General features: G+C 40.0%; 2 protein-coding genes across 5 annotated transcripts in view; one reads left to right on the top strand and one right to left on the bottom strand.

The window, feature by feature from the left end:
- LOC136421851 (cryptochrome-1-like) overlaps positions 1-14352 on the top strand; it is a 31748-nt gene extending 17396 nt beyond the window's left edge. The window contains exons 4-15 of one of the 3 annotated variants that reach the window (XM_066409419.1): positions 331-473; positions 1290-1474; positions 2692-2780; positions 3764-3904; positions 4415-4585; positions 5086-5226; positions 6036-6187; positions 6573-6670; positions 7162-7275; positions 8970-9100; positions 9724-9765; positions 12418-14352. In XM_066409419.1, coding sequence (XP_066265516.1) covers positions 331-473; positions 1290-1474; positions 2692-2780; positions 3764-3904; positions 4415-4585; positions 5086-5226; positions 6036-6187; positions 6573-6670; positions 7162-7275; positions 8970-9100; positions 9724-9765; positions 12418-12468 — 1458 coding nt within the window. In that variant the 3' untranslated portion in view covers positions 12469-14352. The remainder of the gene's footprint in view (positions 1-330; positions 474-1289; positions 1475-2691; positions 2781-3763; positions 3905-4414; positions 4586-5085; positions 5227-6035; positions 6188-6572; positions 6671-7161; positions 7276-8969; positions 9101-9723; positions 9766-12417) is intronic. The other 2 variants (XM_066409420.1, XM_066409421.1) reach the window with 2 other exon arrangements.
- Positions 14353-14528: 176 nt separating this feature from the next.
- LOC136421853 (WASH complex subunit 3-like) lies at positions 14529-20913 on the bottom strand. 2 transcript variants are annotated; one of them, XM_066409422.1, is made up of 7 exons: positions 20718-20913; positions 19845-19943; positions 19362-19427; positions 18420-18563; positions 17047-17157; positions 15987-16051; positions 14529-14972 (listed from the first exon to the last, which is right to left on the bottom strand). In XM_066409422.1, exons 1-7 carry the CDS (start codon positions 20766-20768, stop codon positions 14888-14890), a joined length of 621 nt encoding a protein of 206 aa, XP_066265519.1. In that variant the 5' UTR covers positions 20769-20913; the 3' UTR covers positions 14529-14887. The 2 variants fall into 2 exon arrangements, with proteins under 2 accessions (XP_066265519.1, XP_066265520.1); XM_066409423.1 differs by lacking the exon at positions 14529-14972 and adding an exon at positions 15427-15813 and having other exon boundaries at positions 20718-20895.
- Positions 20914-20971: the final 58 nt, after the last annotated feature.

The raw sequence follows: 20971 nt of genomic DNA, 5'->3' as shown, positions 1-20971 counted from the left end.
GGTTCTGGGCCTAAAACCCTGCTGTTACGCCACACAGCCCCACATCCAAGATACTTTAAAACAGATTCCCATGATATATTGTATTGATACATGCACAGTCAAATTTGTACAAGTGACCACCTCGACATGAGGACCAACTGGCCAATGGAACCACTTTTTGATGGTCCCTACGATAATTTTCCCATTGACACAAGCAGTAAGAATCCAACCTGTCCACATGGACCAGATTTTATTGGTCCCCAAAAGTGTTCTGCTTGGACAGGTTTGACTTTGTATTTGTGTCTGGAAAGAATTTTCATGATGTCACAATGTCTTGCGTTACCTCCTCAGGAGTGGAAGGTTTCCTGCCTTTCATTTGAGGAAGACTCTGAGCCGTTCGGGCGCGAACGAGACATGGCTGTGATGAAGTTGGCAAAGGAAGCCGGAGTAAAAGTCATCTTGAGGACATCGCACACCTTGTACAAACTGCAAGAGTAAGTAGCAATGCAATATCTCAATACGAAAAAAAACAACAGCTAGGTACAAACTAAATTTTATGCAAAATATTCCAAGGCAAACTGATTGAATAAATTCTGCCTCTAAAATGGACGATCTTGTCAGTTTGTTCTACTATTTTTTGTTCTGACTATGTGTCATTGGAGTTCAACAACAAGAAAGACTTTGTTGAATTATATACTGCTACCGGTACTTGTGATTTCCTAGCGGCAGAGAAGTGATTTTCCATTTCCTTCCCTGTTCTTACAAATTGTCCCAGAAGAAGGGTTTTCCTAAATGAGCTTGTTATTAGCAGTTTAACTACCATGTGCTTCCGACAAGGAAATATCTTGAGTAGGCTTCATATTCTATAAGTAGACTTCCTTTTCTGACTCCTGTGACTTAAAGTAGCCAATTAGATAGTCAGCATTGCATCCTTGCAAATTCACAAGACTTCTTTTTCAACTTCTGTGACTTGAAGAAGTTAAAGTAGCCAATTACATAGTCAGCATTGCATCCTTGCATATTAACAAGGTACTTGTGATGTAGCTAGGCCTTGTCACCATCTTTTTGATGATATCTCAAAGCTGGAGATTAAAATCTTATGATTGCTTGGAAAAAATTAAAAAATTGCATCCATGCATCCCCTTAGGAATTGATTATAAGGTAACCTCTGGCAGTGCCAGAACATAGTATTTTTTTCTGCTTTCTTGAAGACGTTTTAAGATGAAGCTTGGAAAAGGCCGAGTATTCTTGGGCAATTTAGAGAAAGACTTCGTCACAAAGTGAATTTATTGCTTTTTTCTTTTGCCCAGCATCATTGATGTGAACGGTGGGCAGCCGCCGCTGACATACAAGCGGTTCCAGGCTATCCTGTCCAAGATGGACCCTCCGGACCAACCCGTGGATGCCATCACAGCAAGCACCGTTGACAATCTGACCACACCCATCAGAGAAGACCACGACGAGAAATACGGAGTACCGTCTCTCGAGGAGCTAGGTGGGCAAAAGATTCTTGACCTTGAACTTGGGGCTTATGAGCCTGATTTGTGTTGCGTGTTGTTGAAGTATATTGAAAAAAGTAAAAATCTATTTTTAGTTTGCCATTTTTCAAAAGCTGTCTGCCCCCATCCCACCAACTTGACAGCATGCTTGCATTCTGTCTCAACTGTAGAAGGTAGTACACTGGACATGATTGTGCAGTGAATATTTTCAGAAGTTCTTCTTTTGGTTTATTCTTGCCCATGTTCGAATAGCAAACACGGGCGTACAAAAATGGTTTATACATAATTCTACATAACCAAATCATTTGTAGGTATAGATTGGTGGTAGTATATAACAGCATCCTTTACCTTTTGTGGTTGAATCTGGCATACTGACATAGCAAAGTTTACTTGCAATGGGTAAAAGGTGATAGTTTTATTAGTTTTAGTTGACTTGAGAAGTGCTTACTATTTAAGCATGTAGTTCATTCAAACTAAGCCAATCCGTTGGCTGTTTTATCAACATTTTTGTATTCTATGTTATCCTGCATAAATTATGTTAATGAGGCTGTACTAACAGTGCCTGTGGGACATAGTCTTATGCGTCCAGAACCATAGTGGCAATAGCAGAGTCATGTAGAACTTTTCTTGCTTGATGTAAGAAGCAGAACAACAAATGGAAAAAAAATCTGATTTAAGTTTAAACCTTAGATCCAACAGAAGAATGACTTATGTGGATGTGGATTTTGGGTTGTTATTGTGGCATTCTTTAAAGTGACTTGCCCACCAACTTCAGACAAGTGATTTAATACTGTGCTGTAGTGCAAATCTTTGAACTTTTGCGGTGGTTTTATTTACACAGCTTTTGTTGACCTTTCCACCACAAATTCATGATACTGCAAATATATGTTCCTTGTGTGACCACTGTACTACAACCGCAAATTTAAACACCGTGGGTACTTCCTCTTCCTTCCCACTGCAAAATAAAGCCACAACAAAATGAATGTACAGTTGCACCAAATAGCAGTTTCTTAGGCAACTGGATATGATTTTGGAATTTCCAAATTTTCAAAATCATATCCAGTTGTGCGACGCATGAGGCAGTCTGAAGATTATATCCTATTACCTGGATGTTTAACCTTCATTGACAAATTTACAGTGGATTTTATGATTGACGCACCAGTATTTTCACTGTTCATCTCTAACATCTCTGTTTCCCTTTGTTTGTGGCCAGGTTTCGACACAGATAACTTGAACCCCGTTGTTTGGCCCGGAGGCGAGACAGAAGCACTCACCAGACTGGAACGGCATCTCGAGAGAAAGGTACAGTTAAAAGGGATAAACTTCTTTCTAATTTTGACAATTTATTCACTTGTCTTAGTCTTCTATTCAACCATCCTAAACTGTCTTTACCTCAGTAGCATATCAATTCGGTTTTTGTTTAAAACCTGGTTCTCCAGTTCTTCCCTTTAGTCACTGACGAAGGACAACGGATGTTGTCTGAAACGTCTGACTTTCAAAATTTCATCCAGCTGCTGGAGTAGCTGTCTTTTGGCATATCTTACTCCCTGGGAGTTTAACCTTATGTACCCAATTTGTAGATATCTTTTGTAGAATTTTTCTCTTAAAAAAAGAAGTCAAGTCTTCTATAAAGGTAAATGTTTTTCTGCAAAGGAAAAGGTTTAGAATGAAGTTCCTTATTATCTTACATGTTAGAGGGTTTAGTTTGCCTTGATATGACTCCTATGACCAGAGTCACAGACAAATGTTAAGAAGGAATTTCCAGGGCTGTCGAGTTCAGTCTCTTATGAATTATGAAGAGTTCTTCCATTGTGAAGATTCAAATTTGCTGATTTGCTGACGAACATGAAGTGAAATAGAAATTGTGTCAGTAGCCTGGAGCTTAAAGGATTGCGGTATGATAACTCATGATTTATATAAGTTGACATATTAAAAGGAAAAAGCATTAAGATGGCATCTCTGACTTTCAGAAGGAGTGTTGTCACTGAGGAGAGGTTTAACATTACGCTTCAAAAACATGTTAACCGTTTGACATTGAATTTGGATTACCTATAATTTGTCCGCCATGCATTCGGAAGGACGGTCCTACAAAAGATGTGAAGAAATGGTACAGACTGCTTTCTCTGCTTAGTTCGAGCCTATTTGGGAACGAGTATAGGAGTTGAACATACACCACTACTGTAGTGACTGCGTGTTCCAAAGGCTATAGAAACAGATGGGTACTGCCCCTGTACACTAAAAGGTGATGGATAGATTTTGACGTTCTTTTCTTTCTTTCCATCCAGGCATGGGTTGCGAGTTTTGAGAGACCGAAGATGACGGCCTCTTCTTTGTTAGCGAGCCCCACAGGACTCAGCCCCTATCTCAGATTCGGCTGCCTGTCACCCAGATTATTCTACAAGAAGCTAACAGAGCTGTACAAGAAGGTGAGTTGATTTGGTAACCTTTCAGTAACCTTTGCATAATGATGATTTTATCCTGTACTATGAGGTATATAACTTTGATACAATGTAGTTCTCAGACTCAGATTTTTTTACATATTGATTTATCTATTGGGGGCCTACCTGATTTTTGAAAGGATGGACATAACAGGTGACTATCACCTTTTCAAGATGTCAACCTGGACCAGACTGTAAGGTTTGAACCACCCACACTGTGAAAGACCCCTACTGTCTGGTTGTGTGGTGGGTTCTTAAATTTACTTGAGGTGTGGCTCTCCTCAATTTGTGACCTGCAGATTTATGTGTCATCTGAGAGGATTCCCCTAGATGACGCTTAGTACTCATTTTCACTTGATTAGAATTAGAAAATAGATGGAAAGTGCTTTTCCCAAGGGCACGACTCTAAGGCCTGCCAGGGATTTTAACACAGAACCAACAACCCTAACCACAACACCACCTTTCCACCATCTAACCAACAAATTGTTTCTGTTGCAGGTAAAGAGAAGCAATCACCCTCCCTTGTCGCTGTACGGCCAGTTGCTGTGGAGAGAGTTCTTCTACACAGCGGCGACAAACAACCCAAACTTCGACAAGATGGTGAACAACACCATCTGCGTACAGATCCCTTGGGACAAAAATCCAGAAGCGCTGGCCAAGTGGGCAGAGGTATTGTTCAAATTCTATCTTTTTGTTACCTTCGCCAAGGAGGTTATATTTTCGGGGGTGTGTGTGAATGTCTATCCGTCTCTCTGTTTGTCGGAACAGCATAACTCTAGAATGCCTGGATGGATTGATATGTGGGTAGGTCTTGATGAGACTTGGTTTCCGTCACCAGGTAGTCAAGTTGATTTCCACTCATGACGTCATAGTAAACATGGCAGCAAGTTCGGGAGCTGGTACTCCCTGCTCAAGTAGCCTTTTGGCACTGGGGAGAGGGTAAATGCATATGTCAGGGACCTGAAAGATGCTCTTAAGTATTATAAGTCCCTTCTCCAATTCTTTTAGAACAGAATGATCCTTTTTCAGACTATAAAGATGTGACTGCTGATTCAGCTCAAGGACTGCATTAGGTCTTCTGCAATAGTGTAAAAGCATTTTGTTTTTGACAGTTGAAATATTGAATTGTGTGGCTTTTCTGTCTAAAGACTGTACCCCTCCCTTTCCAGGGCCAGACGGGCTTTCCCTGGATAGATGCCATCATGGCGCAGCTGCAACAGGAGGGGTGGATCCACCACTTGGCACGGCATGCTGTGGCCTGCTTCCTAACCAGAGGGGACCTGTGGATCTCCTGGGAGGAGGGCATGAAGGTGACCTTTGCTCTCTTTCTTGTAGTTTTTGTAGGATCATGTGTTGATGTGTTCAAAAACTTGTATTTCCCCAGAACCATAGTAAAATGGAACTTGTTGTCATCAAGTACTGTAGGAACATCTTCACTGAATATCTTTAAAGAATGGTTGCAGTCAGATGTGCAAAAGTTAGGTGTGACAGGCCGTTCAGTGTAATATAACCAGTTGCTGTTGTGCCGCGTGCCTGAGAAGCTGGTGTGTTACGCCAAAGGGCGGTTATACCGGCTATACAGATACAGATCAAGACATAATCATACCAAGGACATTGGGCAAATAGTAGTGGACAACCTCAAGCCAACCGTCCACACTCCCGCCATATCTTCAGAAAAGACGCTGTAGCTGCATACCAAGGACATTGATTATGTCTCATGTTCTCAATCTTAGCTAAAAGTTCTACCAAGACTTAAGATATAAAATAATATAGAATAAAATCTATGACAGAAAGATACATTTTGTGGTCTGAGAATGGCAAAAAAAGCATAATAGAATAATTTCAAAGGCCTATTTAAAACAGGATGGAAAAGATGTTTGTTGGTATTTGTCTACTCTACCCATATGCCAAACTTCAGACCAATTAGCCCCAAAAAAACAAAAAAATTTACCAAATGGCAGAAGAAGAAACATGACAAAAAGTTGAAAGCATGTCCTCTAAGTTAGGTTTGAACAGAAGGCTTGCATAGATGATGCTATTTAAAATGAATAATTTATCCACATTCTTCCCCCTGCTGTGATACTGTTGTAATGCCCGTTGTGTCCGTTCTGCTGCCGAGGTGTTTGAGGAACTCTTGCTGGATGCAGACTGGAGCGTGAACGCTGGTAGCTGGATGTGGCTGTCCTGCAGCTCCTTCTTCCAGCAGTTCTTCCACGTCTACTGTCCCGTCAACTTCGGCAGGCGGACAGACCCCAACGGAGACTTTATCAGGTCAGTAGCTTAGTTTAAAAAAAGTTATAGTCCTCCCACACCATAAGGTGTATAGGGCGGAGTCCATGTCTGTTTCAGTAGCCCTGGGGGCTAGTCCACTGGCAGTGGAGTGTTTCAGAAGTATGTACCACTTCTATAAAGTCTTTGGTATGACTCGATGCACCTCTTATCCGCAGGTGCAAACTTGGTATCTGTCAGTGTCTATTGAGGCTATGACAGAATAGACTGTCTACAAGGTTCTACGACGACTCTTTTTACAGTTTTACTTTGCTATTTTACGCTGCCATTTTTTGTGTCCACAAAACATATCATCAGAGGACTTAGTGATGTTTTGGGTAAAAAAAAAACAGGAGTTTAAAAGTTTATGGTTGTGTTTTGTGTACAGGAAATACCTCCCCAAGCTGAGAGGGTTCCCCGCCAAGTACATCTACGACCCGTGGAACGCACCGGAGTCCGTGCAGAAGGCAGCTAAGTGCATCATCGGTAAGCCACCGTTCTGTACTTTCGTGTCAAGAAATTGGCAAAGACCCGATCTGAAACCTCCGTCAGAAGGAGTGTTTAAAACAAGAAACATCTCTACCACTCAAAAATCATGACCATAGCATGTGCATGACACAAGATATCAAAATTGAAAGTATTGCTTCACTACTATAGAAAGCTGTTCATTATCGAACTCGAGACCTTCGTTTTTCCTACAACTAGCCACCGTCATAAAGATCTATCCATGACTTCTCAAGTTATGCTGTCCATAAACGCACAAGCAAACCATATGGAACCACAAATGGCACCAAAAACAAAGTAACCTTCTTGGTGAAGGTAGTATCAAGTAGAGTGGATTCATTCCTCAAGCTAACTGACATCTTTCTCGACACAGTCGTCCCACAGTAAGACATCTGGAGCAGCATTGTTCCCATTTAGAACTTCCAGACCAGCTTCTTGGCGAAGGTAATCATGTTTACTGCTTTACCTTACAGGGAAAGACTACCCGCTGCCGATGGTCAACCACGCAGAAACCAGCAGAATCAACGTGGAACGTATGAAGCAGGTGTACCAGCAGCTATCACGGTACAGGGGCGCAGGTAGGCAATGTAAGACCGCTTCTTACCTCACATAGGACACTCCCTGGAAAACCTGGAACTTGGAGATCTCTAATGGTTAAAGATTAGGTAGTTATCTGAAAGGCTAAATCCTTAGGCCAGCAGCTATCACGGTACAGGGGCAGAGGTAGGCGATGTAAGACCGCTTCTTACCTCGCGTAGGACACTCCCTGGAAAACCTGGGACTTAGAGATCTCTGACGGTTAAAGATTAGGTTGTTATCTGAAAGGCTACTTGTAAATCCTTAGGCCAGCAGCTGTCACGGTACAGGGGCGCGAGTTGTTATCTAAAGGCTAAATCCTAAGCCAGAAACCAGCGTATGGTCTAAAAGTTAGTCTGTTTGTTTTTTCACGTAGGATGCTTCCTCAAAAAACTGGTAGGAAGGGACTTGGAGATCTCTGATGGTTAAAATTTAGTGTTATGTGAAAGCCTGTAGCCTATGTCAGTGTTTAGTAGCCTAAAAAACTCAAGCAATATTCTACTCCACTGCAAAATCCTGTTACTAATGTTAGCTTACTCTGCAGGAGTTAAAATCCTTCATACTGTTAGCATTGTACTTGAAGAATTTGACAGAAACCTCAACATATGGTCAAATTGAAGCTTTTGTACCAGCTCATATCTGTGAGCTTGTCAACAGCCTAAAAAAAGGTTCGAAACGCGACATAGTTGCATAGACACTTATATAATCTGTCTCAGTAATGGAAGAAAGCCAATAGTTTGAAGCATCAGCCAAAGATTAATAATTAAAAACAAGATGCGGGGAACTATGCATTGTGGTTCATAGAATAGGAGATTATCTTTTTGAGGCATTTCTTATTTTTGTGACATTCTTTAGAGGCAGAAAATAGTTTGGTCACCTTGAATGGCTGGTTCCCTACTGATTTGTGACGTCACAACAGATCAAAAATAGGTTGTTTGACCTCCAGAAACAGATAAAACCCAGACAGCGTTGGAACTATGAAGGGAATCCTGATAAAAAGCTATTTCTGGCAAGCTGTGACGCTTTTGAGATAGTGACTCACGTCAGCAGTAGCACTGCGTCCTCCACCTGTAAAGTTCAAGAAGGGGTTACAACAAGGGGTCAACAGATAAAAGCTAAGAAGACGAATGTCCAGAAATCCATCTTACCCTTTATGAATCCTATATTTTCAACATAGATGAATAAACCATAGTAACTAAACCTCAACTAAAGCAGCATTGCAACAGCTTTGACCTATCTTGCAGCAGTACAACATTGGTTGTTGTGAACAGTCCAAATTTAAGGGCACTGTGTTGAAAGCAGAGTTTCAAAGGTTGTTTGGAAGAAAAGGTTTTCCTCTATGATAGGATGTCATTATTCCTCTCCTAAAGTGTTTAGTTTTGATATTGTCGCCAGATTTCTAAATTCCCAACTCAACTGATGGGTAACACCCTATACAATGTATATATAGTGAGTGAGTGAATGAATGAATTAGTGAGTTCTGGCACCCCAATATTCCGACATCGTTATGTTCCCTACACCTAACTATATAGGGGTGTTGGAACATAGGGACGTCAGAACATAAGGGTGTGGGAACCTAAGGGTGTTGGATGTCGGAACATAGGGGTGTTGGAACATAACGGTGTTGAATAATAGGGCTTGTCCCATAAATGGTGTTGTAGGTTTTGTCCAAAGTATCTTGGCTAATTCAACGGTCTCCTCCTAGGTCTCCTGGCCACCATCCCTTACCCAGACGGAGGGAACGGGAACCCGACGGGGCACAAAAAACATGCCCTAGTACAGAGAGAGATGGAGAGACAACACGGCGAGAGAAGAGAACACGGACAACCGTCGCACGTAAGTACACAACCACAGTTTCTTCTTTTTACATGTCTTGTTCCTTTGGGGGTGACAAGGTTTCTTTCATTTTGTAGGGCTCCAAACTAGGTGTGTTTCTTTCTGGTTTGGAGCTATCAAATTATTTGCTTGAATTTTTTGTATCGAAACAGGATAAACAAGTAGCTCAAGATTGCGAGAACATTAACTATATTCCGTCGATAGTTTGGAGCCCTGTTTGAAGTTGCCTTTGTCGTGATGACGTATGTGCTTGCTGACTGTATTTTGTTTGAATTCACTGTTGGAAACTGAAAGCACGCTAGTAGTATTGTATGTAGGGTTGGACAAGGCCATGGGCCCGATCGCCTCGGGCAAGTCAAAATGCTGATCGGGCAAGTGCATGTCATTCTGTATTTGCCCGAACAGGCAAGTGTGATTTGGATAAGAAATTGGTCTACAGGCCTGACAGTTGCTTGAGTAACTGTCATTTGGCATATCTTATTACCTGGATGTCTAACCTTCATCAACGGACCATGTACTTGCCAGTGAATTTTTGAATACTTGTCCAACCCTGGTATGTGTTAGATGCATTGTGTTGTGTTGTGTGTGGGGCTGTGATTGATCGCAATGTCCTGTCATTGCAGATGCCATTGTTAAAACGGCGCAGGTGGGATTTCCACTTCCAGGTTTGTGTTTAAGGCAAAGAAAGAAAGAGACAGTGAAACGGTCTTGGTTAAAGCTGGGATTTTTGCTATTTTGTTTCACCTTGCACTAAAGCATGTTTTTTTAATCATTGTTGCACCAAAGCTTTTTTTGCATCGAAAAGTCTCATGGAGGGGATAGTAAAGCTCAAAAACTAATACATACGGTGATGGGACTGAAATGACTAGGAGAGGGAATAAAAAAAATTTCCTGGTCACCCCTTCCTGAGATCTTAAAATGGTATATCCCTTCCAGGGAACAACTGATTTCCTTTCAAATATCCAGATTAAACCTGTGCCCTTCACCCAAATTGTGGGCATATTTCCATAAAATTCCAACTTTTCCCAATGCTTTTTGACTGCCTTTCAAGATACTGGTTGTAACTTACTTGGGTAAAAGGCAGACAAGACCACAGATATCTTCATAAAATAGTATCGCCTGGAATCCAAATCATATTGATCAACAAACCTTGTGTTTGGTACATTTTACTTACATGTACTACAAAGAAATTTCTTATACATGAGTTCAGTCCTGAAGTTAGACTGGTCCAATATGCTTCAGACTAACATTCATTCTGTTCCATGGAAATTTAATGTTGTGTTTCTATTTATGGTCCTAAAAAATTAAGGGTTGGTAGCAGGGCTGTCTCCAGCTTTTAATTTTTTTCCGTCCCACTCATTGTTTGAGAGCCACTCGTTGTTAAATTTGTCCTTTTAAGCTTATGACATTTTTATCAATTTCATGTCATAAAGTTTAGATTTTGGGACGGACAAGGTTATATTTTTTCCGTCCCAACGAGTAAATTTCCATCCCGGGATGGAGGGACGGGTCCTTGAGACAGCCCTGGTTACTTGGCAGGGATTCTCATGTCAGATCAATAATTTTATATCCCTTGCTAGCGCTCGACCCCCCCAAAAAGGCTCGGGCTAAGGTTGTTTGGAGAACCAGAAACACAACATTTTTTTCCTTAGGCCTTGCAGCTTTCCTGCCCATAAAAGGAAGAACAAGAAGGAATGTTGTTATCAAAGTTATTTGAAGACAAATAGATATTGCTCTGGGAGATTGAAAAGATGCAGGAGAAAATTGTTTGAACTGTACAGCTGAGACCTACAAAATGTACAAATATTGTCACAGGGCTATGCCATACAATCGGTCTTGGTCTGCCCCAGATTCCTTGCATTTTCAATTTTATGATTATGAATTCAGGGCTCGAAATAGTGTGTACATTTATATATGCACTTTTATGCACCCAAAATTGGAGCTGTGCACCTAATTTTTGACTGGGTGCACCGGTGCATCTAGACATTTGTGTAGGGTAACATAAGGCATACTAGCATACAGCATATTGTTTTTCAAATTCAATTAAATTCAAAGTGTCAGTAAAAATGATAAGAAAACCTTTAGTGTGTTAGTCTATTTGTTTAGAATTCTGAAGTTACAAAATGCAGCTATGAAATTTGGGCTGTGCACCCAAATTTATTTCTGTGTACCTAGATGTTTTGGTTAGGTGCACTTTTTCCGAAAACAAATTTCAAGCCCTAATGATTGATGTAGTGTGAATGGTTTATTATCAATGAATTTAGAAGACTGTTTATACAGTCAGTTATATAAACCTGAGTTGTGATGCTATCAATCTTCATCACAAAATGTTAGCTTGCGGAAGTTTTAAGAGTGCATTAGCGTGTGTGAATTTGTAAAATTTTACCCAAGCCCCAAAAATGTCAATATTGAACTCATACAGATTTCATATGGACTTATTAATGAATTTAGAAGACTGTTTATACAGTCCGTTATATAAACCCGAGTCGTGATGCTATCAATCAAAATGTTAGCTTGCGGAAGTTTTAGAGTGCATTTTCAAAGGATGTGTTGGTTCAACCTTTTCACATGAATGTTCTCACTTATTCGGAATTAGGGTGAGCTATAGTATAATGAAAACAAATTGAGTTTAATCGAGGGGGTTAAGTTGAAAATTTGTTTTCCGAAAGAAAAAGGTGCATACTCCATCTTATTTGATTGAAATGTATTTGCTTCAAAAGTGTGCTGCACAGAGTACAAGCACAACAAACAGAAATGCCACGAGCCTCAGTGTGCCTTATGGGGGTTGTCACACTTCACATCCGTTTGAGTTCCTTATTGACCTTGTTCAGCTTATTTAAAGTTTGCGGAGGAAGAAGTTGTTTTTTTGGTTTGATAACCATGCTGCACAACAGTGGGTCAAAAGTAAAAAGCATCTTCTTCCCTGCAAAGTTTACCTAAGCCAAAAAAATGTCAATACGGAACTCACCAGGGCTGTCTCCAGGCCCTGTCCCTCCGTCCTTGGACAGAAATTTGCTTGTTGGGACGTAAATAAATTTCACCCCATCTGTCTCAAAATCTGAACTTTATGACATGAAATTGATGAAAATGTATCCTTGTAAGCTTAAATTGACGAATTTAACAACAAAAATTCTAAACATTGGCTCCCCAACAATGAGTGGGACGGATAAGCTGGAGACTCCTCTGGAACTCATACAGACTTCATGTATGCACACAAGGGTGACAGCCCCGTTAGCTTAGAAAGGTGTGGTTTGAATGTGAACTGAACCTGAGTAGTTTTGGTTACTGACTGTTTTGCCTTGTCTGTTTCCATGCAGGGTGCAGAAGCCATAGACCAGTCGGAAGGGGAGATGAGCAATGTGGACTGAGCAGAGAGAGAAACAACTGACTCTAGAAGACATGTTCTCTAGCCAGGGCTCAAAACTGTACATGCTGTGGAGATCTGAGCAAATCAACCTGATGACTGTAAAACTTGAAACACAATGGTTTTGTTTCCTGGTGACCTTTCCACCGCAAATTCTTGATACCGCAAATATGTCTCCCTTGTACGACTACTGTACAACAGAATTGTTTTATTCGTGAATTCAAAACGTCGTCTACTTCAAAATAAAACTACTGCGAAAATAAGTGAATTTACAGTACTGCACTTTTGGCCCAGTCTGTCTCTTGACCAATTAGATTACGGAATTTAACACTGGCTTGGTGGGTAATTTGTAAGGAAGGCATTGATTGACTGCAAACTAAATTATGTCAAATAAGGCAGGCTCTTGAATATTTAAAATTGTAAGTAGTACAAGCAAGTTGATTTGTCAAGGGTGGTAATACAGCATGTACTGTCCCGGGCCCTGGCAAGGGAGGATATATGGTATCATTCTGTAAATAGAGCTTTAAAGTTTTGTCAGTTATATGACCTCTTTAATGTTTTATTCTTTGTAAACAATAGATGGGATAATTAAACCAACTGACAGAGGTCCAAGAAAAAGATGGGTGTTGTTGTACTATTTTATTGTTGTACAGGTTGTGTTCAGGATTAGAAAAAAGATGCCTAAGAGGCGCGAGAAACATGTGAGGACCTTTGATGTTGTCAGAAAGATTCTATTTTTTGTATGAGATTGATGAATATGTGGGGAAACATAACGAGCATAGGAAGTGCTTGTGTTTGTACACTATGAAGTGGCATCACTGTAAAAGACAAGCAGTATTTTAGGACTTGACGTTTGTGTTCTTGTAGACAAGAACTTGCACACAAAACCCTACATGTTCTGTGTAGTTTTGCATATTTAAATGATTCATGACAATAGAAATTCTTTGGGAAAGCCTTCCAATCTTGTGTTGAAATTATGTTGATATTGCTTCTGTAACTAGTTTAAGAATACAGTTGACTCCTTGTACATACAAATCTGTATCCAGTATGGGTATTACCGTAATTTGATGTTGACTGTTATATCATGTTGACTATATGATGACACAAACATGCAAAAGGTGGTTCAATTAGGATTATAAGGAAAACACAGCGAAAAAATTTCTATTATTTCTGCACCATATGGTTTCCCCAATTGTATCAAGTTTATGGTTTGATTTGACAAACATAAGTTATTTACTACGCAAGGTGATTTGTTTAAAAAAGTTTTTATCATAGGTTGCAGCTGATCAGACCTGCATGGAGGTTCTACCAGGTTGCTTTGGTTGTCCATGTAGATGCAGAACCACAATTTTGCATGTTCACAGGTTGCTTCAGTGTAATTCCATTCTCCAAAATTATATACTAGACGTCAAACTCTTAAATTATCATCATGTATACAGCCAGAGAATCAGTCTGGCACTGGTAGCTTTAAATTTGAAAGAGTATTTTCGAAATTCTGAGGGCACTATATTTTGAAGCCCAATAATATTTCTACTTGTTGGATATATCATTAAGTTCCACGGGTTATTTTATATAGTGTGCTTCCGTCTTTTTCATGGCGTGACTTTATTTCTGTAGCCGGATAGACTTATCCAAATCCATTGTCTTTTCAAAGTTAGATTGACCAGTGTCATAACTAATGTGAAGCAATGGATGCTTTGGGGTCTTTTTTAGTGCAACCTGTTTATTTGTTTGTGGACAACCATTGTTGTTGCTGTCTGAAAAAAATGTATCTAGGCACAACTGACTGCAATAATTGTGTACAAGTGAAATATTTTGGGTTTGAACACTGTTTTGTATCATCTTTTTTGTGTCAGGAAGTCATTATAATTTATGATACACTACAAAATGGGTTTTGATGTGTTCTTGTGACTTAGTATGTATGTGTGTGTGTGTGTATGTATGTATGTGGAAGGGGGCATTTGGCCAGCACAATAGTTCATTTTTTTTACTAAAGAACTAAAGCACTCAGTTATAGTAGGCTATCTTAAACACATTGAAGATATTGCTTACATACAATCAATGTCAATTTGTACAATTTTTATTTGATGATGACAAAAACATTACATTTTTTCTGACATAGTATCTTAAGCAAATTTGTTACAAATTTGTACATTAATTATTACAATTTATTCACTTGAAACCATTTCGAAATATAGCACTCAAATTAGGTGTTGGCAACTGGACAGAATGTATTTTGTTTCTAATAACAAAATTTATTTGTTATTCTATGAATCTTTAATGTACTTCTATTTTTTCTTCCCATCAAAAAAAAGGAAAAGTTAATGAATAAGACATTTTGGTTCACTCTTTTTAGAAAGATCTTCATCCTTTTCACTTTCTTCTCTTTGAAATAAGTCTTGATTGTAGTGAAATATTGACAACTAGTCGCTGTCACTGAAACTGCTGGCGCTCTCACTGTCACTGTCTTCCTGCACTGCTCCAGCTGGGGCAGGGGCATCAGGAGTGCTGGAATGCAGTTATACCCTCAATCATAAGGATAACATTTTCCACCCATAGATTATTGATAACAACCTTTCCTAAACAAGTACTTTCCTTACTGTACCAATATCAACAGCCAGTTGATAATCTTAACAAAAATTCTTGCAATTTCGGTTTTTCACTCAAATCATTTTACAGTCGAGACGTAGTAGCATGTCAGCGTTTGAAGATTTGAAAAGAAATGGATGCTCCCGGCATCGCTGGCAGCGCTTGGATTTTCTATCAGTTCTCACCACACAACAACATCACATCTTTGATCCTTGAATGTCGATATGTATTGAAACTTGTTATGTGTAGAAATGATTTGATTGAAGTTTCACTAAAATGCTCTGGGGGGCCTTCAAGAGACGTACACTGTAATCCAATATGGAGCAAATGACGTTAAGCCCGTATACTAGATTTGGCAAACATGACAAACCTAGCAGATAAAGAGTGTGCATTTGAAACATAGTATTTAGGAAACAGCAAGGACATCGGAGAATAGCTAGGATGCAAATTACAATTTGAAGGAATAGATTAAGGTAGAGAGAAGTTTGGAATAGAATCAAGCAAAATATTGGTCTGTATGAAGATCTCACCACATAAAATAAAATTAAACTCAAGTGGTACGGACATGTGTCATTGGGATTGGCAAAGCTATCATGCAAGGAACCATCCAGGGAGGAAGAAAGAAGTAGGCAACGGAAAAAATGGGAGGATAATATCAGCGAATGGACAGGCATTACAGCAAGCGAAACATTAAGAAGAACAGAAAACCGAGAAGGATGCAGAAAACTGTCAAATCTTCTGTGGTGCCCCAATGGCCAAACTAAAAAATAGATGAGAAGAGGAAAGAAAAACTGTCAAACAAAGAAATAAATGAGACAATAAGAGGTAAAGACAGCGACCAACCTACAAAATTGATGAGAAGAGGGACAACAGTCAAACTAGGAAATAGATGAGAATGAGAAGAGGTAAGGAGGAATATAGACGCAAACTTACTCCAATAGGTCTGGGTCCAGTCCTTCCATCATAACTTTGGCTTTCAGAGCCTGGACAGGGACACCCTGCAAAGGAAAAGCAAAACACACTACGTAACAGATACAGAGGGAGGACTATCAGGGAGCACAGAAGCCCTTAATTCTTCAATCAAATGTCCCAAAACACCACTCATGGGACCAATCTGGCCTTTGTGGACAGGTTGTCACTACAGACAAGATTCCTAATGCTTGTATCAATCAGAAAAAATATCTACTCCCAAAAAGTGGTCACACTGGCCAGGTGGTCCTTACGTAGAGGTGGCCACTTTTACAGGTTTGACTGCATATTATGCATGTACATGTAGAAGATATAGCAGAAACGCTGAATCCTGGTGTCTTTTATGTAAGATCAGGAATCATGTCTATAGAGACTTTTTATTGACAGCAAAGCAATTATAATTTGAATCCTGCGGCGAGCATGTAGGCGGATAATTTGATTGCACCAGCATCATGTCAGCATTTGAAGATTTGGAAAAAAAAGAATGCTCCCGGCATTGCTGGCAGCGCTCGGATTTTCTATCAGTTCTTGCCACACGATATTGCATCTTTGCTCCTTGAATGTTGATATGTAATGGTGTTATTGAAACTTAATATGTCTAGAGATGAATAGAAAGTGGAGTTTTTAATACGAGTTTCAAGCCTCATAAAATGCCCGGGGGGCCTTTAAGAGATGTACACTGTAATCCAATATGGCGCCAATGACGTCAAGCCCGTATACTAGATTTGGAAAACATGACAAGCACTGACATACATGTATCTCCTTTGAAGTGTTACTGTAAATGCAGAAATGTTTGTGGGGATTTAATTTCACGGTGAGAAGAGAAGAAATGTTTGTGGTGGTTTTGAGTTCGCGTTTAAAACAATAGTAGCGCTACAGTCACACAATGGAACGGCTTTTCGCGGTGGTTTTAAGTTCGCCATGAAAAAGGCGAACATAAAACCACCGCGAACACTTCCGCATTTACAGTACCTCCTTTGAAGTGGAACTGGAGGTGTTAGTGGATTACAAGACGACGACTCACCATATTAATCATTTTGAAGAACTTGGCGTATCGTGGGTCCTGTGCCACCGTCATGGTGGGAGCCGCTGGGGCCGCTTCTTCAGGGGGAGGGGGAGCAGCTGCTGGAACAGCCTGACATTGTGGAAGGATGGAGAATAGATAGGAATAATACGTTGATGACGGTTAGACATCCAGGTAATAAGATAAGCCAAAAAACAGTTACTCAAGCAACTTGATAAAATTTTGAAACAGTCAGACGTTTCGGACAGTATCCTTCGTCAGATAGGAATAATGCATTTTCATGTAAATGCAGAGCAGAAACAAAACAAGCCGATGTGTTGTTAAATGTCTACAAAATGTGCTGCATTCGTTACTTTCCACAGTTATATCAGACTAGGCGTTTTCAGGGGCGTTTGCCTTAAAAATCAAGCTTTTGTAGCCTTACATAGGAAGGCACAAATACAGTCAAAACTGCCCAAGATGACCACTCAGGGGACCGATTAAATCTAGTCTCAGACTCTAGTCTATGTGGACAGGTGCTCAATATAGACAAGATTGTTAATGCTTGTGTCAAAAAGGGCTTGATTATACACCAGGTTTTTCTCTTTCTGACAACAATAGTGGTTTTTGCTGAAAAAAAATGTTCCATGAATTTTATCCTATGTATAAATGCCAAATATTGTGAATCATTTTTGATGTGAAAATGATTTTTTGCCTTCTAAGGCCACACCAATTTTTTGTTGCTTCTGGGAATAGCCTCTCCTGTTTTTCCCATTTTGAAGAAAAGAATTTGGTCACTATTCTCATTCACAAATTTTACTCACGATTTTACTATTTGTTCAGTTCTAAAACTCAATAGCCACCAAAATAGATTATAAAGGTCTGCACATACCTGAAAAGTGTGGTCACATTTTATCATAAGTTATAATTTTTCATTTGTCAAAACTATTTCTCAATATCAATCCATATATCACATGGCAAAAGGTAATTTTGTTACTGAAATTACAGATCAAAGAAAGGGGTGCATTGCATAAAATGAGCCATACAAAGCTGAAACTTTATGTTATGTAAAACCCTTATCTTCACCCCAGACTATTTGGCATTTTTATTTTATTTTTTCCTTGTCGCTCCAATTTTTTTTCAGAAAATAAAATTGGTGTGGATTAATTTACCAAAAATGGAGAGGTTGAAGAAACAAAACTCAGTCTCGTAGCGGAAGGGATATGCCTTCATCCCATACACAGCTTCTTTACTTCAGAATAATTCCCTGGAAGAGAAGGTACCTAGACTTGAGGGTGTGCAGCCTCCAATTGAAACCCCAAATAAATTGGGGTGTGCCCCCTTATGTACAACCTGTGGTCATTTCTACAGGTTTGACTAAGTAAGAGACTGACCTCCGCCTCTGCTGGCTGCTGTACCGAGGTTATGCTGGCAGCTGGTGCAGCTGATGTTGCTGTACCTGCTGTACCTGTTGTCCCTGCTGTACTGGGAGGGGCGCTGTCCCCTGTGATGTTCTCCAGACCAGGAATGGAGGCTATCTGTGCACCAAGAAACAAGAAGGCAAGTTGAACCTTTGGATCCATGCAACATAGCAACAGTGTCAATCAATCAATCAATCATGCGAGTTAAATCTTTATTCGTTTAAATCAACATGTCAAAAACACATAATATTACACAAAATACATGTACACGTACTCCTGAATTGGGTTCATTTTACAAATCAGATCTATATACACAGTGCAAGGACATTAACCACAACAACAGTATGAGACAATGTGCATTTGTCTGTTGTACAGGCAAATAGTGTAGTGAAGAAAGGAAATCATTGAAACCATCAAATCTGCAGGCATCAACTCCCGATGCATGGAGGCTGTATACCGCAAATCTTGAAACTTTTGCATTTTTTTTTAAATTTTTTTTTTGTAGTTTTCACAGCTTTTCCACCGCGAATTCATGATGCCGTGAACTAGTCTGTATAACGCAAACTCCAGCTGTCCAGGGGTTTCTGTCCCCTCCCCGCGGACTAGCAGTTACAGGCAGCTGCCGACTAGAAGGGCGATTGAAATCAGGCTAGCTGTGAACATGTCTCCCTGGTATGACTACTGTACAACATACAATGTCACTGTTTCAGCTGCAAATTGAAAACACTGTGAAAACCTCCATTTTCTTCCCACTGTGAAATGAAACTACCACAAGGTCAACAGTAGATGCATGTACATGCGTATGTACCAACAACAATGCACTACTAGTATCATGACAGAAGAAATTACGGGCACTAGTTACCGGGCACTATGTAAATCTTTAAAGTCATGTTGACACAATGACCACATATATACCTTAGCCTCCAGTATGTTCATGGTTGTCTCTATTCTCTGTATTCTCAGGTTGATGTTGGCAAGTTTCTGCATGAAAAGAAAATCAGAATACATTTTTTGAAGTCAGCAACTGGTGCAATGGCCTGACTACTTTCTCTTCTTAGCACTCAGCACTTAAATGAGAAAAAGTATGGCAGTTGAACCCACACACCACCACCAGTGTGGACTCGCCCACTACTGTGGTGGCCTATGATTGTATGGTCCAAGTGTTATAGAAATGAAGATAGGTAGAGCGAAACCAGACTTCCAATTCTCCAAGTACCTATAACACCGCTTCCGCCTTACATGCTGTAATACTCTACAATATTGACATGCATTGTAAGTGCAGATGCACACCAAGACAAACAAACAAACAAACAAACAAACAAACAAACAAATCAACTGATTACAATATCTCTGTTTTCATGGAGTTTACAAACCAAGAAACGAGTAAACTTGACCTACCTCTTCACAGACACAAGAGAACCTGTTGAGGAACCGTGCCGTGTGGGTGATGAAATGGTTGATGAAGGCCAACATCCTCTTCTGGTGGATGGCCCCGATCTAGAGGTGTTGCCAAAAATGTGGCAGTAAGTAACAACAGTGTCAAGACATTAAGGGGCAGCCTGGGTGCCATCCTATTTCTACCGGGGCTCCTACATTCGAATATAGGAGCCCCGGTAGAAATAGGATGGCGCCCAGGCTAATTAAGGGGTTGTTGTTGTTCATAAACTCAACTCAAACTCAAAACCTTGTAGTACCTAGTCTAGTGGCACATATGGCAGCAAGTTTTGTATCTGTTTCTGTTGCAGGGTATATTTTTACAGGGAGGGGTTGCTAGCCAATGTGTTCGAGGCACATCCTCGAACACAGGACCCCCACTTTACATCCCTTCTGAAAGACGGGTGCAGCCCCAACTGAGATGACAGGATTGAACCAGGGTATCCCAGTTACGAACCAGGAGCTCAACTGTGAGGCTGCTACCAGTTGAGCGACTAGGGACATCCCTAGACATTGACGGGTGCTTCTTGTAAAACAATAGATCAAAGTGTGAAATTTTGATTCCAATGAAATGTTGGAAATTATTTTGTTTTCTTTCCAGACGTCATTGAAAGGTCATAACGTTAATACAAGACTGCTTAATTAAGTTCTATACGAATGAATCATGTACACGTATCCTATATTTCCACATAGCCTGATGCAATCTGTAGTATAAAATCATAACTCAAAAGATAACTGTTAATCTAAATCTACAACAAATCATTTGTGATTTTAGAAAAGTCACGAGGTTGTGATGTTTGTTATATGTCGTAGGACTCTTTGGAAAACGTAACATACCTTGGTGTAGTCCACTCCTGGGCCTACTAACGGCAAGCCGTCGGCATCCATTGCAATCAGATGTCTCTACAAACCTTTATACAAAATATATTTACTTTCTGGACGGTAAAATCCTCAAAATCGGAGCGAAAACATGATTATTTCTGTCATATATGCATATGCATCCCACTTTTTTTAAAGGTTTCCTCCCCTTACGCCGAGGCCCCTTTCACTTCCGGGTATAGCCACGGTTGTAATAAATCAGATCCTGAAAA

This window comes from Branchiostoma lanceolatum, chromosome 16, assembly GCF_035083965.1.
Source record: "Branchiostoma lanceolatum isolate klBraLanc5 chromosome 16, klBraLanc5.hap2, whole genome shotgun sequence".
NCBI classification, from domain to species: Eukaryota; Metazoa; Chordata; class Leptocardii; order Amphioxiformes; family Branchiostomatidae; genus Branchiostoma; species Branchiostoma lanceolatum.
The sequence above is the reverse complement of the archived record's forward strand: the minus strand, read 5'-3'. Positions and strand labels throughout refer to the sequence as shown.

What these genes read in the sequence shown, in the direction of transcription:
- LOC136421853 (XM_066409422.1), bottom strand. Translation starts at nt 20,768, where the DNA reads ATGGATGCCGACGGCTTGCCGTTAGTAGGCCCAGGAGTGGACTACACC. An exon ending in CAGGAGTGGACTACACCAAG is followed by an intron (nt 19,944 to 20,717) that starts GTATGTTACGTT and finishes CAACACCTCTAG; the next exon opens with ATCGGGGCCATCCACCAGAA. An exon ending in AGCAGCCAGCAGAGGCGGAG is followed by an intron (nt 17,158 to 18,419) that starts GTCAGTCTCTTA and finishes CCACAATGTCAG; the next exon opens with GCTGTTCCAGCAGCTGCTCC.